General features: G+C 40.5%; 2 protein-coding genes across 2 annotated transcripts; both read left to right on the forward strand.

Annotated features, from left to right (window-relative positions):
* The first annotated feature begins 640 nt into the window (after nt 1-640).
* On the forward strand, nt 641-10,866 carry fam169b (family with sequence similarity 169 member B). The gene is made up of 10 exons (XM_083917155.1): nt 641-710; nt 828-880; nt 1,642-1,784; nt 2,087-2,189; nt 2,260-2,345; nt 4,563-4,725; nt 7,197-7,379; nt 8,818-8,943; nt 9,078-9,136; nt 10,426-10,866. The coding sequence occupies exons 3-10, from the start codon at nt 1,662-1,664 to the stop codon at nt 10,744-10,746; spliced, it is 1,164 nt and encodes a 387-aa protein (XP_083773281.1). The 5' UTR covers nt 641-710; nt 828-880; nt 1,642-1,661; the 3' UTR covers nt 10,747-10,866.
* Nucleotides 10,867-11,951: 1,085 nt separating this feature from the next.
* On the forward strand, nt 11,952-20,874 carry arpin (actin related protein 2/3 complex inhibitor). The gene is made up of 6 exons (XM_083917511.1): nt 11,952-12,092; nt 13,146-13,221; nt 13,411-13,543; nt 16,123-16,329; nt 18,634-18,797; nt 20,136-20,874. The coding sequence occupies exons 1-6, from the start codon at nt 12,001-12,003 to the stop codon at nt 20,142-20,144; spliced, it is 681 nt and encodes a 226-aa protein (XP_083773637.1). The 5' UTR covers nt 11,952-12,000; the 3' UTR covers nt 20,145-20,874.
* Nucleotides 20,875-22,238: the final 1,364 nt, after the last annotated feature.

Consider the following 22,238-nt stretch of genomic DNA (forward strand, 5'->3'; position numbering starts at 1 on the left):
GCTTTATTTCAGCATTTATAATATTTTTTGGGTTTAGGTCATTAGTATCTATCTTTATATTTATCTTTTGGCACACTCAGGTGAACTGGTGACCTAAAATATTGGCATATTCATTCAATACTGGGGTATGTGTATTTAAAATGTATTTGTAAGATATTTTAAACGGGTAATTGAACCTTTGTTTATCAGTCACAAATTACATATGTCTATATCTTAAAACATGTCTGAAGAGAATCTTTAAAGTGTATATGTGTGCATATACATATGAGTAACAACAACAACCCAAAACTCACACATTTAGTTGATCCATGACTAAATATTTAATGTATTGATGGCTTTCAATACATTTGCATTGTTCCCCAAAATGCAGTTAAAGTGGTTCTGGGAAACAATCACATTGAAATTGTCATATGTGATACCATTTGGATGTCTGGCTAGTTCAACGTTTGTTTTTAACTGATCGCATGGTAACATTTTGAAGTGTTTCCGGTCATCGCTCAGGTGTCGCGAGTATTGCTGGCATAGACATATGATTGCTGGTGTTTACTGACAGAGGAAGTGACGCACTGACGCTCTCCTGCCAGAGGGGGGCGCTGCAGGTCAGGTGAAAAAAGACGTCAATGTGGATTCAAAAAGTGAACTTGAAGGAAGTTAGAGGAAGCGTCTCCTGTCAACGTCGATGCCTCAACTATAACTTATTCGTTTGTAAAGTAAGTTCATAATTCACTTTACCAAATTAAGTCTCATTGTGTTAGTTATGAAGTGTCTTTACGAGGCGTTGTGGATAACGTAACGCTATTGCTGTGCTTGTTTTTTGTTTTTGTTAGCAAGTGGTGAGTTAGCAGTTCAAAGTGCACACGGAATCGTATCAGTCATACTGGTGAGTCAAATCAAACTGTCACTTTAATGCTGCTGTATACAGTCGATGCTTTGTGGCTGCCTTGCTCGTGAGGTCACATGTAACTCCTAATCGCAATCAATTGGAATTTATTGCTCTAACCTAAAAATGCCTTTAACAGAGACACTAATCACGCGCTGCTGCGTGCACTGTTAATGTTTAGCCAAAATCACATATATATTTATATATATATATATTTCTGTTTAGGTATTTTACCATGAGGACCTACATAATTGCCAGAAATCATAAGTCATCTTCTAATTTGCACAAGCAAGGCCGTTTTAAATTGATCACGCATTGGTTGGGACAAGACCACATCACTTGTGCTCAGTTACTGAATACAAATTACATGGGAAAATGTGTCATTAGTAACGTAACCCATAGGAATACAACAAATCTTTGACATATCTTGAATGCTTTTGGATTATAAACATTGAAAAAAAACTGCAAATGGACGCAGACACATAAAAATAGTTCCACAAATATTAGTTTTTCTCTTTTAACCTCTAATCTCAGAACATTCTCCAACAAAATAATTGTAATCCTGATTACATGTAATTGGTTACTTCCCAACACAGTGGAAAGACATTTACAATAAAACTGGACAACTTACAATAATGCATCAGTTAGGGATGGTTCCTGGCACAATCACTACAGATGTGATTCAACCATAAAGTCAAGGGACATATTTGTTTCTTGTTGATGTTTAAAGCGTTGTAAATGTATAACTATCCCTTAAACAGCTGTGTACCTCTGAGAAGCCATGTACCCCGTGGACCTTCCAGCTGTGGATGACACTGACCTGACATCAGCATCTGAACAGTACCTCTCTTCTTTGGAGTCAAGTCCTAATAATGAGTGGTTTCAAATATCACAGACTTCTAAGGTACCAACGACACTAGTAACAACTCTATATCCACAATATTTACCTCTCAATTACTCCTTAAGTCAATAACTGTTCAATTGGGAGCATGGTGGAGGCGATTCTGCAAAATTTGAAAATATTTTCGACCCTAGTATTGTTGGAGGGGAATCTTTTGGCACCTGAAATGTTTCTGTTGAAGTGTAGCCATTTGTTTGGTATCAGACAAAGAAAAATATGTTGTAGTAAAAGTACAGAGTGTTTGTTGCTACACTCAGATCAGGGAGTGTCGATGTATATATGAAGCTGTCTTCCTGTCTTCTCAGGTAGCGATAACAACAAACAGTGTAAGGTGGTTGCAGCTGTTTGAGGATGACCAACCCGACTGCACCCTGCTGGCGCTTCACCCTCCTGATGATCCGACGCAAGGTTTGGACCAGACACCCCTTATCAGACACCCATTCAGACAAAGACTAAGGCTTTCTGCTTTACCTTCCAGTGGTGGCTTTATACCTGCATGAGAAGTGGTGGCATGTGGATGATGTCTTACGAACATCCAGCAAATCCAGAAGCGGCTTGATTCGGGTAACCTTGATTTTTGAACAACTTTTTCTATGTCAGCATCGTTCACCTCAACACAGTGATAAACAGATCGGGGTACCTACGCAGGTATGGGGTCTCATTTATAAAACAGTGCGCAGGATCCATACTAAAAGTGTACAAAAGCTGAAAATGGTGAAAAAAAAGAATGATCTGATTTCTATAAACATTTGTACACAACCCTTCAGGCAATCTTCCCTTTATAAATCACCGTCTGCCTGGAAATGTGCACACTAAGATCAGCCTCATATCTCTACCTCCACACGCCCTCGTTCAACCAAAAATGCATAAACCTCTGATGCATAAAAATTAGCCTGTTCATCAATGGTTCTTTACTGTGAAGCATGGCAACAACGGGAGGAAGACCAAGAAACGCAACGATGACCAATGAAAATGCTGAATAAATATATGACAGTATAGCCGCCGGTCCGACGAAATAAAGGCCACAATTCATACAGTTTTTTTAAGGTTTATTTCTCTTAGCAGAACCCTTGAAAACTATAAATAAAACAAAGATACATAAACAACATTTAAACATACATCCAAGTCTCTTAATCAAGTATCAATTATCCGACAAGCCTATCTTGAGTAAGGCGAGTCTAAATCTTCAAAACATACAGTACAAGTGCACACGGAATATCTCACACAAAAATGGAAACAAATGGAATTACAATAAATATAAAATGACCATGCAGAATACTTAAAGTTTGTGGCTGTGCGTTCCTTCTCTGTCGTCACGATGGGTCTTTCTGCCACCATGCTTAGCTTACATCCCATAATGCAAAACACGACCAAACTAGTCACGTGACCCCTCGATCGCCTGAATTGGCATTTTTTTACACAGTTTACACAAAACAGCCTGAATTTCAAAATAAAGTTATCCTTTTGCATACTTACAACATATTAATAAAATATCAACAGAAAAACGTCTCAGACAGTTACAGACAGAGATCGAAGTGCTTGTGGTGAAGTAGAAAGAATATATAGTTTGGTGAGGCGCAAAAGAAGACATGAGTGGCGATATGTTGCTGCTGCGGTTTATATATATATATGTATTATTACAACTACCAACTGTTCTGCAATTCTCCTGATAAAATATTCAACAGACTTTGATTTAATTTATCAAATAGAAATTTGCTTATGGAATTGTTATGGCTCACAACAATCTCAAAGGCACAAATGACACAATATAGTAATAATTGAACAAATACGGTAAAGTAACGTGTGATGTGAAATGAAATCAAATGTGAGGAGACGTTCTAGTATGTATAATGGTTCCTCTCTCATTTAATTTCCACAACCTGGCTTCAATTCACCGGCTCACCATTTGCGTTGCCAGTTTCATGTCTCCAAATTGTTCGTACACATGGGTTAGATTTTACATTCTCCCGTCAAGTTTGTTTTTATAGATCAGAATTTTTTCGCTGGGAAGCGGCACACGCCTCTTTCAGGCCCTGTTTTGTGCTTACGCAATGGTTATAAATGAGACCCTGAACAGTGTGGAAAGACATCTGTCCATGTAGTCATTTAGTCTGGAGAATGTCAGGAAACAGGGACCAGTAAAAGCATGAAGCATGAAGCTTGCTTTAAAGTGAAGAGGGGATTCAGGTTTTGAGAAATGTCCCTTACTTGTATACTTCAGACAACAGATAAAGGTGCATGCGCAAATATGGAAAGTGTGCATTTGTCCCTAGACGGAAACCTTTCCTGCAGTGGTACTCAAATGCTCGTTGGGCCTTCTCTTTGGGTGTGAGAGGTCCTGGGTTCTAATCCCCGACAAACCCTAAGAGCAAAAACCTGTCAATGGCAACCGGAGTTTCTTCCTCTCTTGCTTAAGGGATCTGTGTAGAGAACTTATCAATGGATCTCGACAAGAGTGGAACTCTAGTAGAGCTGTCAGATAAGATAATGAGAGTAAAGATCAGTCAGAGTTGAGAAAACACTCACAAACAGAAGGCGTATTACCAACAACAGCATTTTTTTTTTGTTTGCCAATTGACAGAATTAAAGTTGTTTTTTTTTTAGCTCCAGCTGTGTACATTTTCCAGCAGCAATTACAGGCTATGAAACTGTAACAGCTGTGGCGTAAACTTTCATTTTCCGCAGCTTGTTAAGACGTTAATTATATGAATTCTACTACTTGAAAGTTGCGGTTTCGGTCATCAGCGTTAAACTTCCTTAAGTCAGAGTGTTTCCCCCCAGGTGCTGTCGATTATGGAGAGGGTGATTGTGTTCCTGCTCAGTCAGGTAGTGGAGAGGTCCTCACAGGAGAAGGAGCTGTTCTCCCTACACCCCCGCACAGAGAGCTGCAAACTGCTGTGGAGAGACAGCCAGGCAGTCGGCTTCTACACCATCAAACACAAAGGTAGGATGGAGGAGGAAGTGTGAGATGAAGATTGAGGGGTTGAGCACTCGTTTCTGCTGCTCCCTCACATGTATTTTTATTTGAAAATCTTTCCTTTTGCAGTTTTAACATTAGTAGTTGTTGGTTTAGCGTATGCTTATCATTCTACATTACTGAACACCACAGGACTGTGATCACCTTTTCATTATGGTCAAGATGATTTTACCCTACAAAGGGTTAACGTTATGACTTGGCAAAATGAGGACTCAAACACAGTCAGGGAACGATTAATGCAGGCTTTATTTCTGACACACTGGGTAACCTCTTCAGACAGAGCAATAAATAAACAGGCTACCAAACTCTAAACTCGTCAGTTCGAACGAGGGAATTAACAAAGGGATCAGACGTGGCAAGAAGCACCAAACAAATAAACTGAAAATGGCTCCCGATGGAGGAAAAGGCAACAGGCAATAAGTACGCTGATCTGAATAACTATCTGATGGAATGTTACACAAAAGAAAATCACTCACAAGGAGGAGAAGAACAAAAGGCTACAAACAAAAACCAGGCTGCAAAGAACTTATGAAACTACAACTCAAAAACTCTCCAAGAGGAGGAAAAAACAAAAGCACTATGACATTTTACTAGCTAATCAAGCTGACCACAAACTTAAGAAAAAAAAAAAAAAATCACTCTTGTTCAGAGGGGCTCAAGGGTACAGAAATATAAGTGAGGCAAGACTGTGGTAATGGTCGATCCCAGCTGACATCGGCAGTCAGGTTGGGTACACCCTGGACAGGACGCCAGTCTATCACAGGGCACATAGAGACAAACAACCATTCACACTCGCATTCACACCTACGGGCAATTTAGAGTCATCAATTACCCAAACACCTGTCCAAAGACATGGACTGTGGGAGGAAGCCGGAGAACCCGGAGAAAACCCACGCAGAGGGCCCCAGCTGAGCCCCAGCTGAGATTCGAACCAGGAACCCTCTTCGAACCAGGAACCACACCACCACCACAGGGGAAGATGACTATACACACATGAGGGAGGGTGACACAGGTGGAGGTAATCAGGGAACACAGCAGACCAGTGACGCAGGAGGAAGGGCAAGTGACCTGAAACGAGAGGAAGATTACTTTTCAGAATAAAACATGAATTTCACAAGACAAAAACCCAAGACAGGACACCAATCACAGCGGTGTGACAGTTTATAGGAGTAGTTTTCTCTGAAGGTGGTGATAAATGGAAAAAACCCTAGGGTCATTACAATAAACTGGGTTGGTGTGCTCAGTCAATATTATGCCATGGCACCATGCCTGTATTTTATATTATATATATTTTGTATGCAAAAGTTGACATGGTTTGAGGGTGCACAGATGTCATGTCCAGAATTTCAAATTAAGCCAAACTTGAAAGTGAAAATTACTGCATATTGTATAACTCAAAAAAGAAAATGACATTACAGAAGTCATAGATTAAACCATCAAGACATCAGTATGAAGAGGACCGTGGACAGGCAAAAACGTAAATGCACACTACAACAGAGGGTCCAACGCGTGCATATTAGAAAACATGATGGCAACATGCCGACAAGCTCCTTTGTTTTTCATATGCGACGAGAGAAATTAAAATGTAATAAAGGATGTGTGCACAAACCAAGCTTCTAGTTTGCCTTTCTACTAGCTTTCAAAGCTTGAGCTGCACATGGACAAAATGTAGGTCACACAGAACCATGCAGACCTTTGCAGCTCTTCATCTAACAGCTCACTGTGGCTTCACCTTCTTGTTCCATCACTCCCTGTAATATTTAAAACTAATCCACTGACAAAAAAAACAAACAAAAACAAAATTGTCTTGTTTTGTACATGCATTTTCAATTAAATATCACAGTTAGTGCTTACAGCGGTGACAAATACACTGTGATTTCTGTGGCACCCAGTGTTTCGCTGCTTGATTGATAGTTTAAATCTGTAAAACGGCCGTATGATACATTCGGTTTGTATTAGCAGTAACCTCACACAGCTCTGACATAGTGTAAAAAGACCGAACAGTTGGGCTGTTATTAAAGGGAAAAATGATGCTGGATTACACCGTAGATGTATTTAGAGAACTGGATACAGTGTCGGCGGCAGAGCCCCGTTCTTTCCTATGAATGTTTCTCAGTGGCGCATAAAGCCAGAAAAGTTAAATTGCTGTGGATAAAATTACACAGATGATTGGCCCTGCTTCTGCACTGTATGGCTACGTCTGCTTTATTGCTCTGGCTAATTTAAATTGAGATTAAGTGATTTTCTGATCCACTATTTCAAATTGGCTTCAAAGCCCAGTGCACTTCCTGTGGGCCTGGGTTACGCATATGCTTCGTTTTCTTGTGAATCCCATTTTTTAAACTCTACATATCAACCAGTTGGATTGACAGTTGAGTTACTTCCTGTGACGATGTGCATTCTTTACAACAGTAACTCTTCTGCTGCTCATATTTCAGGCAGTCTGTGTGACAGCTTGGGCAGTCGCTGCTACCAGCTGCCCGCTCTGGACACAGTGGTGGTGAGGAGGAGCTGGAGGAGGAGAGGCTTTGGTCGACAGATGCTGGAAGATTTCTGCTCCTCGTTCTCTACAGAGAAGTTTCTGGGAGTCAGCTCTCCATTATCACCCAGCATGGTGGCAGGTCAGCTTAGGTTCTCGTTTATTTCTGCACAGAGCCCATTTATTAGTTTATTTACATTCTAGTATTTCTCTCCCTTCCTTTCTTCATTGTTTTCTTGTCTAGAGCAGCAGACTTCCTTCATTTTTGGCAGAAGAATGCATATTTCGTGTAATTCTATATCAGTATGATACTGGCTGCATTCATGCCATATGGGAGTAGTTAACAAAGTGACTTTGAAATGTTCATTCCCACATGCACTCAGTGAGGATTTCTTTATGTTTCACTGCAGATGAAAGTCACATCACACTAAAAATCATAGTTTTGTCCTACAACAGCAATTTAAACTCAATTCCCTATATATTCCCCCACAATTGGCCCCTAGATCCCAGGTTGTTATGAGAACAGAGTGTTTGATTTTTAAGAAGGCATTGTGTGAATGCAGCACCGAAAATCCTTCAAACCTCTTCATTTAAATGGGCTAACTCTATAGCAACGCCTCAATGTATCCTCATCAGTGTCATATCTTCTGAAATCTGAAGCCCTATGTAACCCTGTGAAACGACCACTGGTACGTGACCACGGCAGTAGATGGTCACGGTTAAGTTTAGGCAAGAAAAGGTGACGGTTAAGTTTGGGTAACAATAGATGAAGTTAGTCTAAGCAACAGAAGGTGAAAGTTAAGTTTAGACAACAAAAGGTGACGTTAAGTAAAGTAACAAAAAGTGACGGTTAAGTTTGGGTAACAATAGATGAAGTTAGTCTAAGCAACAAAAGGTGATGGTTAAGTTAAGACAACAAAAGGTGACGTTAAGTTTAGAAAACAAAAGGTGAGGGTTAAGTTTAGACAACAAAAGGTGATGTTAAGTAAAGTAACAAAGGGTGACGGTTAAGTTTAGACAACAAAAGGTGATGGTTAAGTTAAGACAACAAAAGGTGACGTTAAGTTTAGAAAACAAAAGGTGAGGGTTAAGTTTAGACAACAAAAGGTGATGTTAAGTAAAGTAACAAAGGGTGACGGTTAAGTTTAGACAACAAAAGGTGATGGTTAAGTTAAGACAACAAAGGGTGATGTTAAGTAAAGTAACAAAAGGTGACGGTTAAGTTTAGACAACAAAAGGTCAAGTTAAGACAACAAACGGTGACGGTTAAGTTAAGACAACAGAAGGTGACCATTAAGTTTCTGCTCCTGGTTAAGATTAGAAAAAAGGTTGTTGTTTGGTGCAGAACTTTGGGGCACAAACACTGGTCCCCCCATTGAAAGTCCTGTGTTTTGGGAGCCATCCACCACGCTGACCCTCCTCCCTACATGGGTTTTAGCGCTTTTGTACTGTGTCACCTGATTTCCTTCCCTGATCCGAACATAATTTCTACAGTAATAAATATGTGATTTTCGTGGCTATATGTACAAAAGACAGTCTGAACACCTCAGGGTTCTGCGTTTGTGTTTCTGCTTTATCAGTGTGCAGAAGCTTTCTGCAGCAGCACAAGGAACATTTGGAGCAACTGTATGAGGTGGAGGCTCCAGGGGGATGGACTGAACGCCGAAACATATGGCTCAGCATCCAGCTGGGCCGCTACTCCTGCGGTATAGATGATATGTATTGGATTTTGTTTAGAAGTTTGAAAGAATTTCATATTTTATATCTCGAACTGCTAAACTCCGATGTTTTTTCCTTTTTTTTAGCTTGTTGTGACCTCAATTGACTTGTGTCTTTCTAGGTATTAATGATGAGAGTAGTCCAACACAGAGGAATGAAGGTGATGACTCCTCTCAGAAGGTGGGTATCTCTCATTTTTTTCTTCTCAAGTTGAAAGACTCCCTCCAAAACAATATATTGTTCATGTTTAAAACAGCTATTAGTGATGCACATCCTATTGGGGCTTATTTTGTCACATAAAACAATAAACAAAGGGCTTTCTCCAGATCCACTGTTTGCAATTATGTTCATGTATCATACCAGAAGAAATCCATCATAAAAGAGGCGTTATAGACCAACAGCAGCACAACCATAAGAGATGCTGTGCATGATATGTAGACGACGCGTTTGTACAGCACACTTATAATGGCTTAATGCAATTCGTAGCCCCTACTTATAAATTGCCTTCTTAGAATCTGGTTATTGGGAAATTCTAAGTGGTACAGTTAGAATTTCAGTACACACTATTGCATAGATTGCTATGAAATTTTGTACAAGCAGAGGAGGAAGTCTTCTGACTTGACCCCTTGACCTTTCCTTCAGTGCCAACAGAAGGTCAAGTCTTTACTTATTAAAAATTCTCAACACCCATTTGATGGATTGGCACAACATTTTGCACGGACTTTCATTGTTCCAAGGTGATCTACTCATCTGTACAGTGGTGATCCCCTGACTTTTCACCTGACATCAGCATGTGGAATTCTGTGTGAGGTGTCTTAACTATTTGTCAAAAGATTGCTATGAAATTGGCTACAGATATTCATGCCCCCCTCTAGATAAATTGTTCTAATCAAAGACTCTCTTTTCTAAAGATAGCGCATTTCAGGCTGCAGGAATGGAATTAAATGGTATACACTCCTAAGTCTCCTAAGTGGGCCTGGCCTTGTTTGAAAGTGTTGCGAACAGCATGTGGATGGATGAAAAGTTATTTGTGCATCATTTATTTAGATTTTCTTTTGCTAACATTAGATATTTACAAAGCTAAGAGCCACTTTTAGCATCACAAAACTAATTTACCTGAGGCGAAAATTAGTTGACGTTAGGTTAGCTGTGTTCACAGATCTTGCAAGAGATCTGTTCATGCAGTCAGCACCGTAACACAAACACCTATCTTCTTATGGTGCTTACATATTGTTCCTGTCTTATCTGTCACTCTGTTGCTCTTTATCAACTTACATATTGATATCACGAGAGAATTTTTCACCTCAACGAGAAATATCGTCACATTTTAGTATTGCGAGAGCTGGTGGGGCCATTTCTCGTCACATCCCTAATGTACTGTATTGTATTCTTGCATTTGTCCTCCTTGTGCCAATGGTTTTTGGACGGAAATCTTTGATCTCAGAGTCTCCTCTCTTTTTTCGATGCAGACCTGCAACTGTAGACCGGACCTTACCTCAGTGAGCACCTTTCATGTTACCGTTCCACTGGTAATAGGCTCTACTGTACAACAAACGAAACCTTGTGATCCAAGCCAAGGAGGAAGCTCCCCAAGCAGCGAGATCTCTGGAACAGGATGTAGTCCTGCATCCCACGCCAATGTTCTGGATTCTGGACCTCCCAACAGACCACCAGTCCCTAACACAAAACAAGCTCTGAAATCCAAGCCCTCTCTGTCTGCAGAGCCTCACGCAGAGAAGCCAATGGCAGAGGAAACACAAAGATGTGCCAAACGAGTCAGAAGAACATGAGAATACAGACACAGGCATTGTGTACAACAGCAGGAACTGTTTACTCAGATTAAGTGGGTGCTCTTTTCACCTTGACCTCTATACTGTATTTATGAAGTAAAGTTTACAGACCTTTCTTAGACTGGCATATGAATACATTGAAAGTAACAATGTGAGTACTATGACAAGGCATGCAATGAACTGTTTTAGTACGGTAACAGTAACTGTTTTAGTACAATATGAAGTTTAGTTGTTTTGCAGCTTTCTTTTGGTTTAAAGGCTCTGCTCACACATAAATGCAAAAATGCCTCTCCATCACTCTCCTGTTACATTGGTTGATTAGTACATGGCGTTACCACCAACATAAGTGGGTGTTGAATAAATTGGTTGATGTGATTTTCAATGTCACTGTGCATCTGATAATTCTTGGTTAGGAGTTACTAAGGATTGATACCATTCTCATGTCATATTGTAATAATGAGCTTCCAGTCACCAGCCAATTAGCTTAGCATAAGCAGGAAATGAAGGGGGTTAAACAAGCTTGCACAGCTCTAATAAAAATGTTCCTTCTAGTATCTCACTGCCACTGTCCAAGAACTGCAGCACTATCCCCCTGCACAACCACCTGTGTCCTTTATATGCTAAGGCTTGGGTTTTGTACAGATAATAACCCATGATACCACATACCACTAGACAGAGCCAGAAGTGTTCTGCTGTTTCCCTTTTTGTGAAGCTAAGCTAACCTGCTGCTGCCAATAACCTGGTATTTAACAGGGCTTCTCAACTATTTCTGAAACCAATTTAATTGTATAGATGCACATGTATATAAATGTGTATATAAACAGAGATGATAAAAGTATAACACATAATTAGCACTGACTAAAATCTGCAAGCAATCTGTGCATGTGACTTTGTAATGCTAAAGATGCAAATATGTTCATTGAAATGAATCAAACACATTACAGAAAGTACACTTTTGCTCCTCACTATATGAGAAAAAGTGAAAATAAAATAAAGGAAATGATTTATACTGATTATTATTTCTGATCATCTGTACTTCCTATCTTTGTCATAAATAACTAATCGATATGTGAACTAAGCTTCCATGTGATCCATATTTGTTTACTATCATACAGTATAGCCTTCTCATATCTCGCGCAGCTGCCACCCGTCAGGCGGCTCGCGCTGTGTCCAAAGCGAACGCCCCTCTCGCGCGCCGTCATGTAGGAACAGGAAGTCAGGAATCAGGAAAAGTCACAATACAGTTTATAAAAGATGAGCCGAATTTATCACAACACGTCTTTACAGAACAAACCAGTACACAATGAGACATTTGACCGCGTGTGGTCTCCCTCCGCGTATGAAAGGTAGGGCCAAAAATTAGAGTGGAAGTGACGAGTAGGTTCCGAGTGTTCATAAGGGTGCAGACCTTTCCTTGGTACAGTCCAACACCACACTCCACAAGGAAGTCCGTCAGTTTAATGTTACCTTGTGCTAGAGTGGGTAGATATATAATGTACGCACTCACGCCCATTGTTAAGTAAGTGGTAATTATTGATTGTATATATCCGGCATTTAAACTGAATAAAACTGCAAATGGTGCAGCCCAGAGAGCCTCAACACGGGGTTCGGGACCCCCAGCGGGTCCCCAGAGTTTCTGCAGGGGTCCGCCAAATTGTTTTTCTTTCCAACGTTGTTTTTTTTTTTTCAATATCCGAAAATATACATTAACAGGATTGCCACGTGTTATTATCAAATATAAATTCTTGAAAAAAAAATAAATAAATAACTTGATGATGGGTTTACTGGCTTATAGAGAAGGTAGCCACTAATGTAGCCCTGCACAAATACAGCTGAGCTTCATAATGTATGTTTAACATTAACATATGATGTGTAAATAGATGAATATGTTAATAATGATCATTGTATTATTATTAGTATTGTATGCACCATAAACAGGCTTTAGGTCCCCTTAGCTGTTAGGACCAGTTTAATATGCAACTCAATTTAAGACAGTATTTGTTGTAGGGGGGCTGCTTTGTCTCTCTTTCAGCTCAGGGGTCCTTGGCCTAAAAAAAAAGACCCTTGGCGTGGCCTGTTTTTGGTGTAGTTCTTGTTAGTAATTCCCTCTATCGTGTGTTTTAGTTCATGGAAATTTACAGTATAGGCAGTAACCACCATATAGCAATATAAAGTTAAAAATATAGGATTCAGATGAGTTCATTTGAAAGAATTGAGCTTGATTTGCCATATCTGACAATTTGTTGAAAGGAGTTTGGTTGGTAGGTCTACATTATACAGGTCTCTTCAAGGGAGAACAGAAATGTGAAGGTGTTGCACATATCTCTCTAACAAAACAACAGAATATACACGTGCAAGTGGAAGTACTGTGATTTTAATACTTGATATCTTCCACACAGTGGCCAGGGCGTTCTTCTAGAAGGAAAGCTGCTGGATGTTTCCAGGCATGCAATCACTGATAACAACAATCAAAAGGTACTATAGGCAAAATCCATTGGGCCTAAGTGTTCCCCAAACCTGGTTTCTTCTTCTTTCCATCTTTTACATGTTTTCTCTGTTGCTCTGTTGTTTCCAAAATCCTTATTGGTGTTAGCATTCTGGGCAGAATGAACATAAATACAGACAGGGAAAACATAAACCACACTTTGTTTCTGTCATTGGCAGGTCCGTTTTTATGTGCTGTACATTAAACCCAGCCGCATCCATCAGAGAAAGTTTGATGCCAGCGGGAAAGAGATTGAGCCAAACTTCAGTGACACCAAGAAGGTCAACACTGGCTTCCTCATGTCCTCCTACAGTGAGTAGATAACAACAAACACTTGAGTTTATGTTTGCATACTTCCTTTCCTCTCCAAACCTAATTCCACTTGCAGTGTTTTGTCTTCCATGTACTTGTAATTCAAGATTCACTTTGAACCAGTCTGCCAACAGAGCAGGCGATCCTGAGGCCTGTGGTCAGGTCACAGCCTCTCCTGGCAGTGTGTGTTTGAGTCCTACTTTCAATGGGAAACATTTTTGAACTGCAGCTGCACCCTTAAATTGAACAAGCAAAGAGACTGAAAAGGCAAATAGTTTTATATATTGTTAAAGAATAAGGATTTTATATTTGATGTTATGAAGAAGGGCGGCACGGTGATGTGGTGGTTAGCACTGTCGCCTCACAGCTTTCCTGGTTCGAATCCCGGCTGGGGCCCTTCTGTGTGGAGTTTGAATGTTCTCCCCGTGTCTGCGTGGGTTTTCTCCGGGTTCTCCGGTTTCCTCCCACAGTACAAAGACATGCAGGTGTTAGGTTAATTGATGACTCTAAATTGCCCGTAGGTGTTAATGTGAGTGTGAATGGTCTCTGTTTGTCTCTATGTGCCCTGTGATAGACTGGCGTCCTGTCCGGGGTGTACCCTGCCTTACACCCGATGTTGGCTGGCTCCAAATAAATAAATACGATCATTCAAAGATTATGATTGTGATGGAGAAGATTCCAGAGATCATTTTATTCAAAGATTAATCGATTCAGCATCAAACCAATCTGAAAAAAACACACATCTTAGCAATCTTTACTTAAAGAATGTATGTTATAACACTTGGAATTGTCATTCATTACATATGTACTACCTGTTTTTTCATTTGTATCAGTTAAATGCAAATGTAGATCATCACTTCATAAGTTGTTTAAATGTATTCTTCATTTGATTAATTAATTCTGTGGACCAGAGAGTACTTTAATGCACCTGAGTTCAAAAGTGCCTTTCGCACATCACCAGCCTCTCTGAACCTACTGAACTCCCACATGTAGAGCAAGAACTCTCCCAACCGAACAATCCCGACTCCTTGTCCACTTGCTAGCTTGTTCTGAAACATTCAACAATCTCACACAGTCTTTCTGTTACAACAAAAACACACCAAACACGCTTTTATTGACACTATTATCCAACACGCATGACAGGCAGCCTCACGTGCACAATGCCTGATCGATATTTACAGATAAATAGCTACCCCTGTCCTTAGCATTCCCACAATGCTACAAAAAAGTATTTAGAAAGAACAATGAGCCATAAATATAGATCCGGCTCCCATCAATGATCTGTAATTCCCTTCTCCAAAAAAGACTTGTAAGTTCACCTTGAGCTGTTACTGTTTTTCAAACTTCTGTTAAGATTTAAAAAAAAAACAAAAAAAAAACTTTCACGGTAAAATGTCAGGTTGGTGGTCTAACCCTGTGTCTTGACTGCGGACGTCAATGGCCGTATTGCGCAGGCACGCCGGCAGCATTTGTGCACTACTAAAGCAACTGCCTGTACATCCTGTTCCATTTTGTCTATGAATTTCCAAGCATGGAACAACAGGACAGGGAGGTGTTGGTGTTCAGAGCAAAGGGAAAGCAGTTAAATCATACAGTGGCAGAAAATGTACAGAAGATATTACAGTTTGCCCATGAATTAACACAGCAGCTCATGAATATCCAAGGCGTTTTTGTGTCTTGCTCTGCTCGAGCCAGGTTGCAAAATGTAAACAAATATATCCATTCAGTCTTTTTATCGGGCATCAACCTCACATTAAAATCGATTGTCAAAAACATAGATTTGAAGTGTAAATGAACGCTTCAGGGAGCGCAGCTGAGATGCAAGCTTATGGAGCCTAAGTCCATAAAGCTTTTGATTGAACCTGGAACTGTTATTGTAAATATGCACACAGTTTAAAGGAAATTAATTGTGATTGGTTATTGAAGTATTATTAGCAGAGCAGAAGATAGTCTATCCTTCCCAGCTAAGTGCTATCTGTATATCTGCTGTTATATGTGGATCTTAAAACTATTCCTGTAGCAATTGGCAGGTCGCTGACCCTACACTGCTTGATGAAAATAGCATATGAATTGACAAGCCAAAACACATCTGATATATGTCGAATCCATATAGTTCCAACCTTAAATGCCCTGTAAACATCACTTCTCAGTTGACTTGAGAGTTGTCACTATCTGTGCTATCTCAACATCTCCAGATTGGACTGCAGTGAAATTTTGTAGAGAGATCACAAACCCAAACACCAGACTGGTGTCAGGTAATACGTACCATTGTTTGAGTTAATAGACTAATTATCACCATAATGCACTAGTGGTTGACCAACAGCAAATATCTGAATCATGCACTTAGAATTTTGTTAAAAACCAAAACCAAAAAAATGTACATTGTTTGCTTATTTTCCATCATTCCTTTGGTAGTGTTTTCTCACTTTGCAGCATTTTTTCTAAATTTTGTCACTATGTCCGTTTTTCTCTTTGCATGTGCTTTCTGGAGCGTGCAGCGTGTTGAGCTTTCGGGGCCACTTTGACTTTTTGATTCCTTATAACTTAATTTGATTTGAATCCCATTTTCTTCCATATAGAGGTGGAAGCTAAAGGGGAGTCAGACCGCCTCTCTGAGGAGCAGCTCTCTGTGATGGTGAACAAAGCTGAGCTGGTGAAGATAACTGACAAGCACCGACCAAGCGGGACCTGGGCCTTCTGGTATCCAGAGTCAGAGATGGCTGAAACAGAGCTGGAAACAGGACAGGATGTACGGCTGAAGACGAGAGGAAACAGTCCTTTCATATGTGAGTCTGTGTTACCATGCTGCCTTTTACTGCTTTGCTGCATCCACACATTGAAAACAGTGTATGTGCATCCAGTGTGCTTTTATTTCACATTAAGCCCAAAAAGGAAAGACGTGTCTACTGTCTGAACCCGGCTTGAAGGTGCTGTACTGGAAATGCTGAGAAAAAAGGGCTGGGATTGCTTCCACCCAGCTCTCACAGACCGTTCCCCAATACGTGAAATACCAACGTTTTTTCCTGGCCACATGCATCAACACGCACGCACCGCCGAGCTGGCTATCAGGACAAACAGAGAAACTTGGATTACAACACACGGAGGGAGTGACTTCATTCTCTGCTGAGGGTGCCGTTACACCACTTTATTTTTACATAGCAAATATTTTGCTGCCATATTGATGATCTGAATGTTGAGTACAGCTCCTTTAAGCATCAGGCTACCCATTTAAAGCAGTTATCTGAAGTGTTTTTCTGTTAGGGGGATACACCTACAGTACAGGATTTGGTCAGAGTTCTTAATGACTTAATAAGATGGGTCTGTTTCAAACCCAGGGAGTCCTTTTGGTTTTCATGGCCATCACTTTGATCAAGCTTGTCCAAGTGATGACCCCCCATGGCAGTGGGGAGTGAATGAAGTTCAATTTGAATTTTGTTTTTCCGGTCCTTCGTGGTTTCACATGTAACCTCAAGGGGATTGAACAGTGTTTGACTTCTCTCATATTCAGAAGAGTCATCCAGCCCTTTGATATCCAATAGTCAGTTTGGAGTGGAGTGGAGTGCCTTGGTCTGTTCGCAGCCTCTATTTTTACACATTTTTTGCCAAGATTCATTATGACTTGATAGGCACTTAAAAGTTTTATAATCCTGAGGAGAGCAAAAAAAAAAAAGAAAGAAAAGTTCATCATACATCTGTGTGACATCTCAATATCTTGTTGAATGTGTGAAAACCGTATAATTTATAATCAGGTTGCTGTTTGTAGATTAGCCAGCGCCACAAAGCAACAGGATGCGTACCTAAGTTCCCTGGGTCCAATGTTCCACAGGTTTTATGGTCCCCGCTTTGTATGTGACCAGGGAACAGCGGCACTTTTTTAAGAAAAGGGTCTGTTATTTTTTCCACAATCAGTGCAGAATTCCCCGGCAAATAGGCCTATGTAGACCCTAACACTACCCCCTAGCCCTGCCCCTCACCCTCACCCTAACCGTTACCTCTAACAACATGCTGAATTAAATATGCAAATGCAGAGGCTAATGCAACCGGGGAATGACCGGGAGTCTGGATGAATTATCCACTCAAGGCAGTATTTTGCTACTTCAGCTAACTAGGAATATGTCAGCAGCATTAGCAAGCAAATTACATTAGCTAACATTAGCCAACTAAATTGTAACATGCTGTGCTTTTACTAAACACACTGCAGTGGCCAGCAGACCCTCAGCCACTGTAACCCCCAGCACCAGTGGTCTGACCCTGGGCCGCGCTGAGTCAGCAAACTAGTTGCTGCCCTAACAGGACATCCGCCAATCTTAGGTAAATCTCTGGGCCACTACTACCTCCATAAAGCTATCACTGCTGGTTGTGGGCGAGCTGAAGAGAGGCAAGAGTTTGAGCATGCAAAACATCACACCCTTTGGATTTTCCCAGAAAAGCTGTTGCCTAGCAATGGAATTCCGTTGAAAGGGATCCATTGCTAGGCAACAGCTTTTCTGGGAAAATCCAAAGGGTGTGATGGTCCTTGTTAACTTCCTGTCAGCTGATTTCATTCACATACACTGCAACAGGAATTAAACTTGGACACATTAGGAATGTTTATAGCTTTGAAAAGGTCTATGAAAAGCGTGATAAGAGCATTTGTTCAGCTCAGCTGTAGTAAGGCATATGATAAGACTGTAGCCTGGTGATAGAGCAGTGTCGTTTGTACATCACAAGATACTGTACTTTGTGAATCATGCTTATGTAGACATACATACAATGTGTCTTGGTGTTCCCGAAATGTACATGCTGCATGACCAGATATAGAACCTCTGCATGACGAGGAGGATGGAAATCATGTGCTTGTCATGGGTTTTGAGGTCCAAACATGTCAGTTGTAATTCATCACAGAAACAGAAGTTACACACAGATTCGATTTTTTTTTTCAGTCTAGACTAGCTATGGCATAATATTTGTTTTTATGTGTGGGAATGACAGAGGCACCATTCTCACTATTACAAGTCAGTATACCATCAAAATGATTTTGCTGTTATTTTAAGGTACAATAGTTTAGGCAATGTTGCGAAAAAATAAACATACTTTCTTCTTTACTTTAGTCTCCTTAGCCAAAGTGGATGGCGGCACAGTGACTAAGTGTAACTTTGCTGGAGACGAAAAGGCTGGAGCATCGTGGACGGACAAGATTATGGCCAACAAACCAGACGCAGTCAGCGCTCAGAAGCCTGGAGCAGAAGGAGAGGGAGCAGATGAGGATGAATGGGTGAGGACAAGCTTGTACTGAAGCTAAAACATACCTCACTTAGCCTTATACCCCTGATGTAGCCTGGAGTGATCACTCTGATGATAGCAATGTTCTTTCCTACTCTGTTACAAGACTGTGGGAATGAAGCATTAAGTTGGTAAATTTCACTTATTTAGCTGCTGGCTAGTTCGCTAGATGAGGGGGGGTTCTCTGGTCCGTAACGCCCATTTAAATGAAATTTAGAACTTCCCTTAAACAATCTGCATTTCCCCAAGCACTCTACACAGTGAATACAAACACTATAAGAGCTGCAAGTCTTTACAGGGGTCAAGACAAGCTGTCATTTTAGTGGTTTGATTCTTTAAAACAGTAGGGTATCCGGATCCTTGCCTACCAAAAGACATGAAGCCTTTTTATAGAGTGTAACCTTCCATTTATGCTACTTTGCTTTCAGTGGCAATTGCATTAAAGACTGCAAGGGAAGTTCAGCTTCCCCTAAAATGTCACCAAAAAAAAAAAAAGTGTTGAAATAAGTACTGCTGTATGTACATTTCATTGACTAAATATGCGCTAGAAAGCCTTCATCTTTTGTTCAGAATCAGCTACTTATCACAGGTAATCGGAGCAACTCCCTTCTCACTCATCCCTGCAGCGCCACAGCCTTTACACAGTCGGACGCTCAGCTTCTACTGACTTCAACGGGGAAGCGTAGAGCGGGTAGTTCAACTGCTGAGAAACTAGACGCTCATTGGATAAATGCTGGGCTTTGTCCCGCCCATCGGACGCTCAGCGTCTCTGGGGGTCTATGGGACAGTGGGCTGGCCCGAACGCTCGGCTTCTGCATGATGATTGGATGAGCTGTCTGAGGCGGAATCCTTTTTTGATTGACAGCTAAATGTGCGAATCAGCGATCTTAGGAATAAACATCCAGCGCAGCATTTTCCAAGTTTTTCATTCCGTTGTTCTGAACTGATCCAGAGACTTTACCGATCCCCAGAGACTTTGTCTTTGTTAAAAACGACACATACATATAAATAAACAAACACATTTATGATGTAGGCCAGAAAAATGAGCTTCCCCTCCTTGAAAGACCAGCACCGCCACTTTTTCCTTTTTGTATACAAGCATCAATGAGACAAGAAGATAAAAGAAATAGGGTTCGGGTTAGGGTTAGGCTTTGCTTTTTGGCTATTTTATAACCCCCAAGTAAGGGAGTCCAGCCTCTTTGTACATAGGACACTTGGATGGATATGGAAAACAGGAAGGGTCCTTTTGTGGCTGCATCTATTGTTCACTACATACACAAAGCAGGTGATGTCTTAGACAAACACATCTCCCACTTGTTTTCTCTCTCAGGAGGATTGAGGAAAGCATCTCTGCCAGCAGCCCGATCTCTTGGTCCTGATCCAGCCTACAGATTGCTTCAGCTTGGATTCATTCCTCTCTCTCTGTTTTTAGACTTGACTCCAACATTTCACTGGGGTACCTAACATCTTACATATGTGGCCTCGGGGTTTGAAACCTTGCATCACTTCAACAATATGGGACTCGACTCTTCCAGCTCCACAGAGTGTATCTGGCTTTAAGCTGTGATGCAGTCTTTGGAACTTCACCCTTGTATTCTTTGGATTTGATCCCCATATTTATATTACTGTAACTTCAGCTCTGCTCTTGGCTTTGTGTGTTCAAGTTGAATCCAGAGGGTATTTGTGTGATGTGTCTGCATAGCCTGGTATTAATTACAGTCCCAAATATCTGTTTTTGTAGCTCACTTGTTGGTCCTTCCATACTGTAATTGAAGTCCTGTCTAGAGAGACACATTGTATTTCACCCACAGAATCAGCGATAACTGAGCAGAGGAAGAGTAAAACAACAGTAGTTATGTTCTACTTATACATAATGATACACCCACTGATCTTTATAGTCACATCAAAAGTCCGTTTTAGTTATACAGAACACTCAAATATTGCACCCATGAGCAATATAAAAAAAAAAGGAAGTTTTTCTTCAAATGAAACTGCAAAGATTTTTAGCAACATGCCTAACAGGAAGAACTGCTGGGACCCTGCTGCCAAAACTGTTACACTTTATACGTGAATAAAAATATCCTGTCAAAGTAATGATACAACGCTTCTTTTTTCTCAAAGCCACAATATCAAGTATTTCCCTACAGCAGAAATATTCATAACCAAATCAGCAGTAATGAATTTTAAAAGAGTATGTATATATTACTTTAGAATCTTTCTCATCCTAACCGTGTACGGTGACGTTTGATCAGGTTTGATTTACAGTGATCAAACAACCCACTTGCTGTCATTAGATTCACATGTGCCACTATTAACCCAGTGAGAAGAGAAATATAAGAATACAGGAATCTGTCATATGGAATAAGGAAAGTGTTCAAACAAAAAGTAGTGTTTGTGTAGATTTCCATCACTAAATAAGAAGTCGAGAGTTGTTTTCAGGGCTTCTACTGGCTTTGGAAATTGTTGTGTTCTTACTCAAGGAAAGCCAAACTACTTCTTAAAGTTTAACAAATAAATTTTAAAAACAGCAAAGAATATTCTGCTTGGCCAGGGGTCTCTCTGGGGTCAGAAATCGCAGTTGTCTCTTGCTGCAACCGTAGAGCCCTACCTTCACAAAGAATTTATACAGCAATAAAGGTTCATTGGGTTGTTGTGATTGGTTCATAATGTTGCTGAGGGAGTCCCTTGTTCAGGCTTTAGAATGTCCTTCACTCCCAGACTGGCTCTCATTGGTTCCCGAGTTGATACCTCCGCCCCCTGGTCACACAGTTGCTCCAATGAACCACCAGCTCCCGTAGAAAGAACACTCCCTACTCTGTAGCTTCTACTTCCTGTGGGGTTGGTCCCCTCTTATCTGACTGCACCTAGTTTCAAACTGGAGCTTATCTGCAACATCCTTTACTTATGCCATCTGTGTTTAATTTATATTTATATTCATTTATATTTAACTCCTATACGTGCACACTGAGTAAAAACAAAACTTCAATTGTATTGTGACAAAAGTAAACACCTCATGTTTAAAAATCCCCACAGAATATTGAAGACTTTGAAGTCAAACATAGGGCCACCCTGAGGAGAGTCAGTGACATCCTTTGAATTCAGGGTTGCCATAGTCAGGGTGATGATGACAAGCCATACCGATCGTCCCGGTAAATCTATGCACATATACTCCTCATCTTCTCATTCGAGAGACGAGTCATTGGCTGTTTTTGGACGAGATACGTCGGCTAAAAAACAATCCAGTGGATAGTTATGTTTGCAGATGTTATTTTCATCCAAACCTCAAGGTTTTTACTGAATGTCATGGGCAGTATTGTATAATTATTATCATGGTCATCTTGTTATTAAATATCATAAAATCAGTGAATATTACTCGTATTATTTTTCGACAGGTAAAACAAAAATGACATGCACTGGATTAAAGGACTCGTAT

Source organism: Echiichthys vipera (genome assembly GCF_963691815.1).
Source record: "Echiichthys vipera genome assembly, chromosome: 7".
Lineage (NCBI taxonomy): Eukaryota > Metazoa > Chordata > Actinopteri > Perciformes > Trachinidae > Echiichthys > Echiichthys vipera.

Coding starts and splice junctions, on each gene's coding strand:
- fam169b (XM_083917155.1), top strand. CDS start 1,662: ATGTACCCCGTGGACCTTCCAGCTGTGGATGACACTGACCTGACATCA. Junction 2,190..2,259: donor TCCTGATGATCCGACGCAAG/GTTTGGACCAGA, acceptor TTTACCTTCCAG/TGGTGGCTTTATACCTGCAT. Junction 8,944..9,077: donor GCTGGGCCGCTACTCCTGCG/GTATAGATGATA, acceptor GTGTCTTTCTAG/GTATTAATGATGAGAGTAGT.
- arpin (XM_083917511.1), top strand. CDS start 12,001: ATGAGCCGAATTTATCACAACACGTCTTTACAGAACAAACCAGTACAC. Junction 12,093..13,145: donor TCTCCCTCCGCGTATGAAAG/GTAGGGCCAAAA, acceptor TCTTCCACACAG/TGGCCAGGGCGTTCTTCTAG. Junction 13,222..13,410: donor CTGATAACAACAATCAAAAG/GTACTATAGGCA, acceptor TGTCATTGGCAG/GTCCGTTTTTATGTGCTGTA.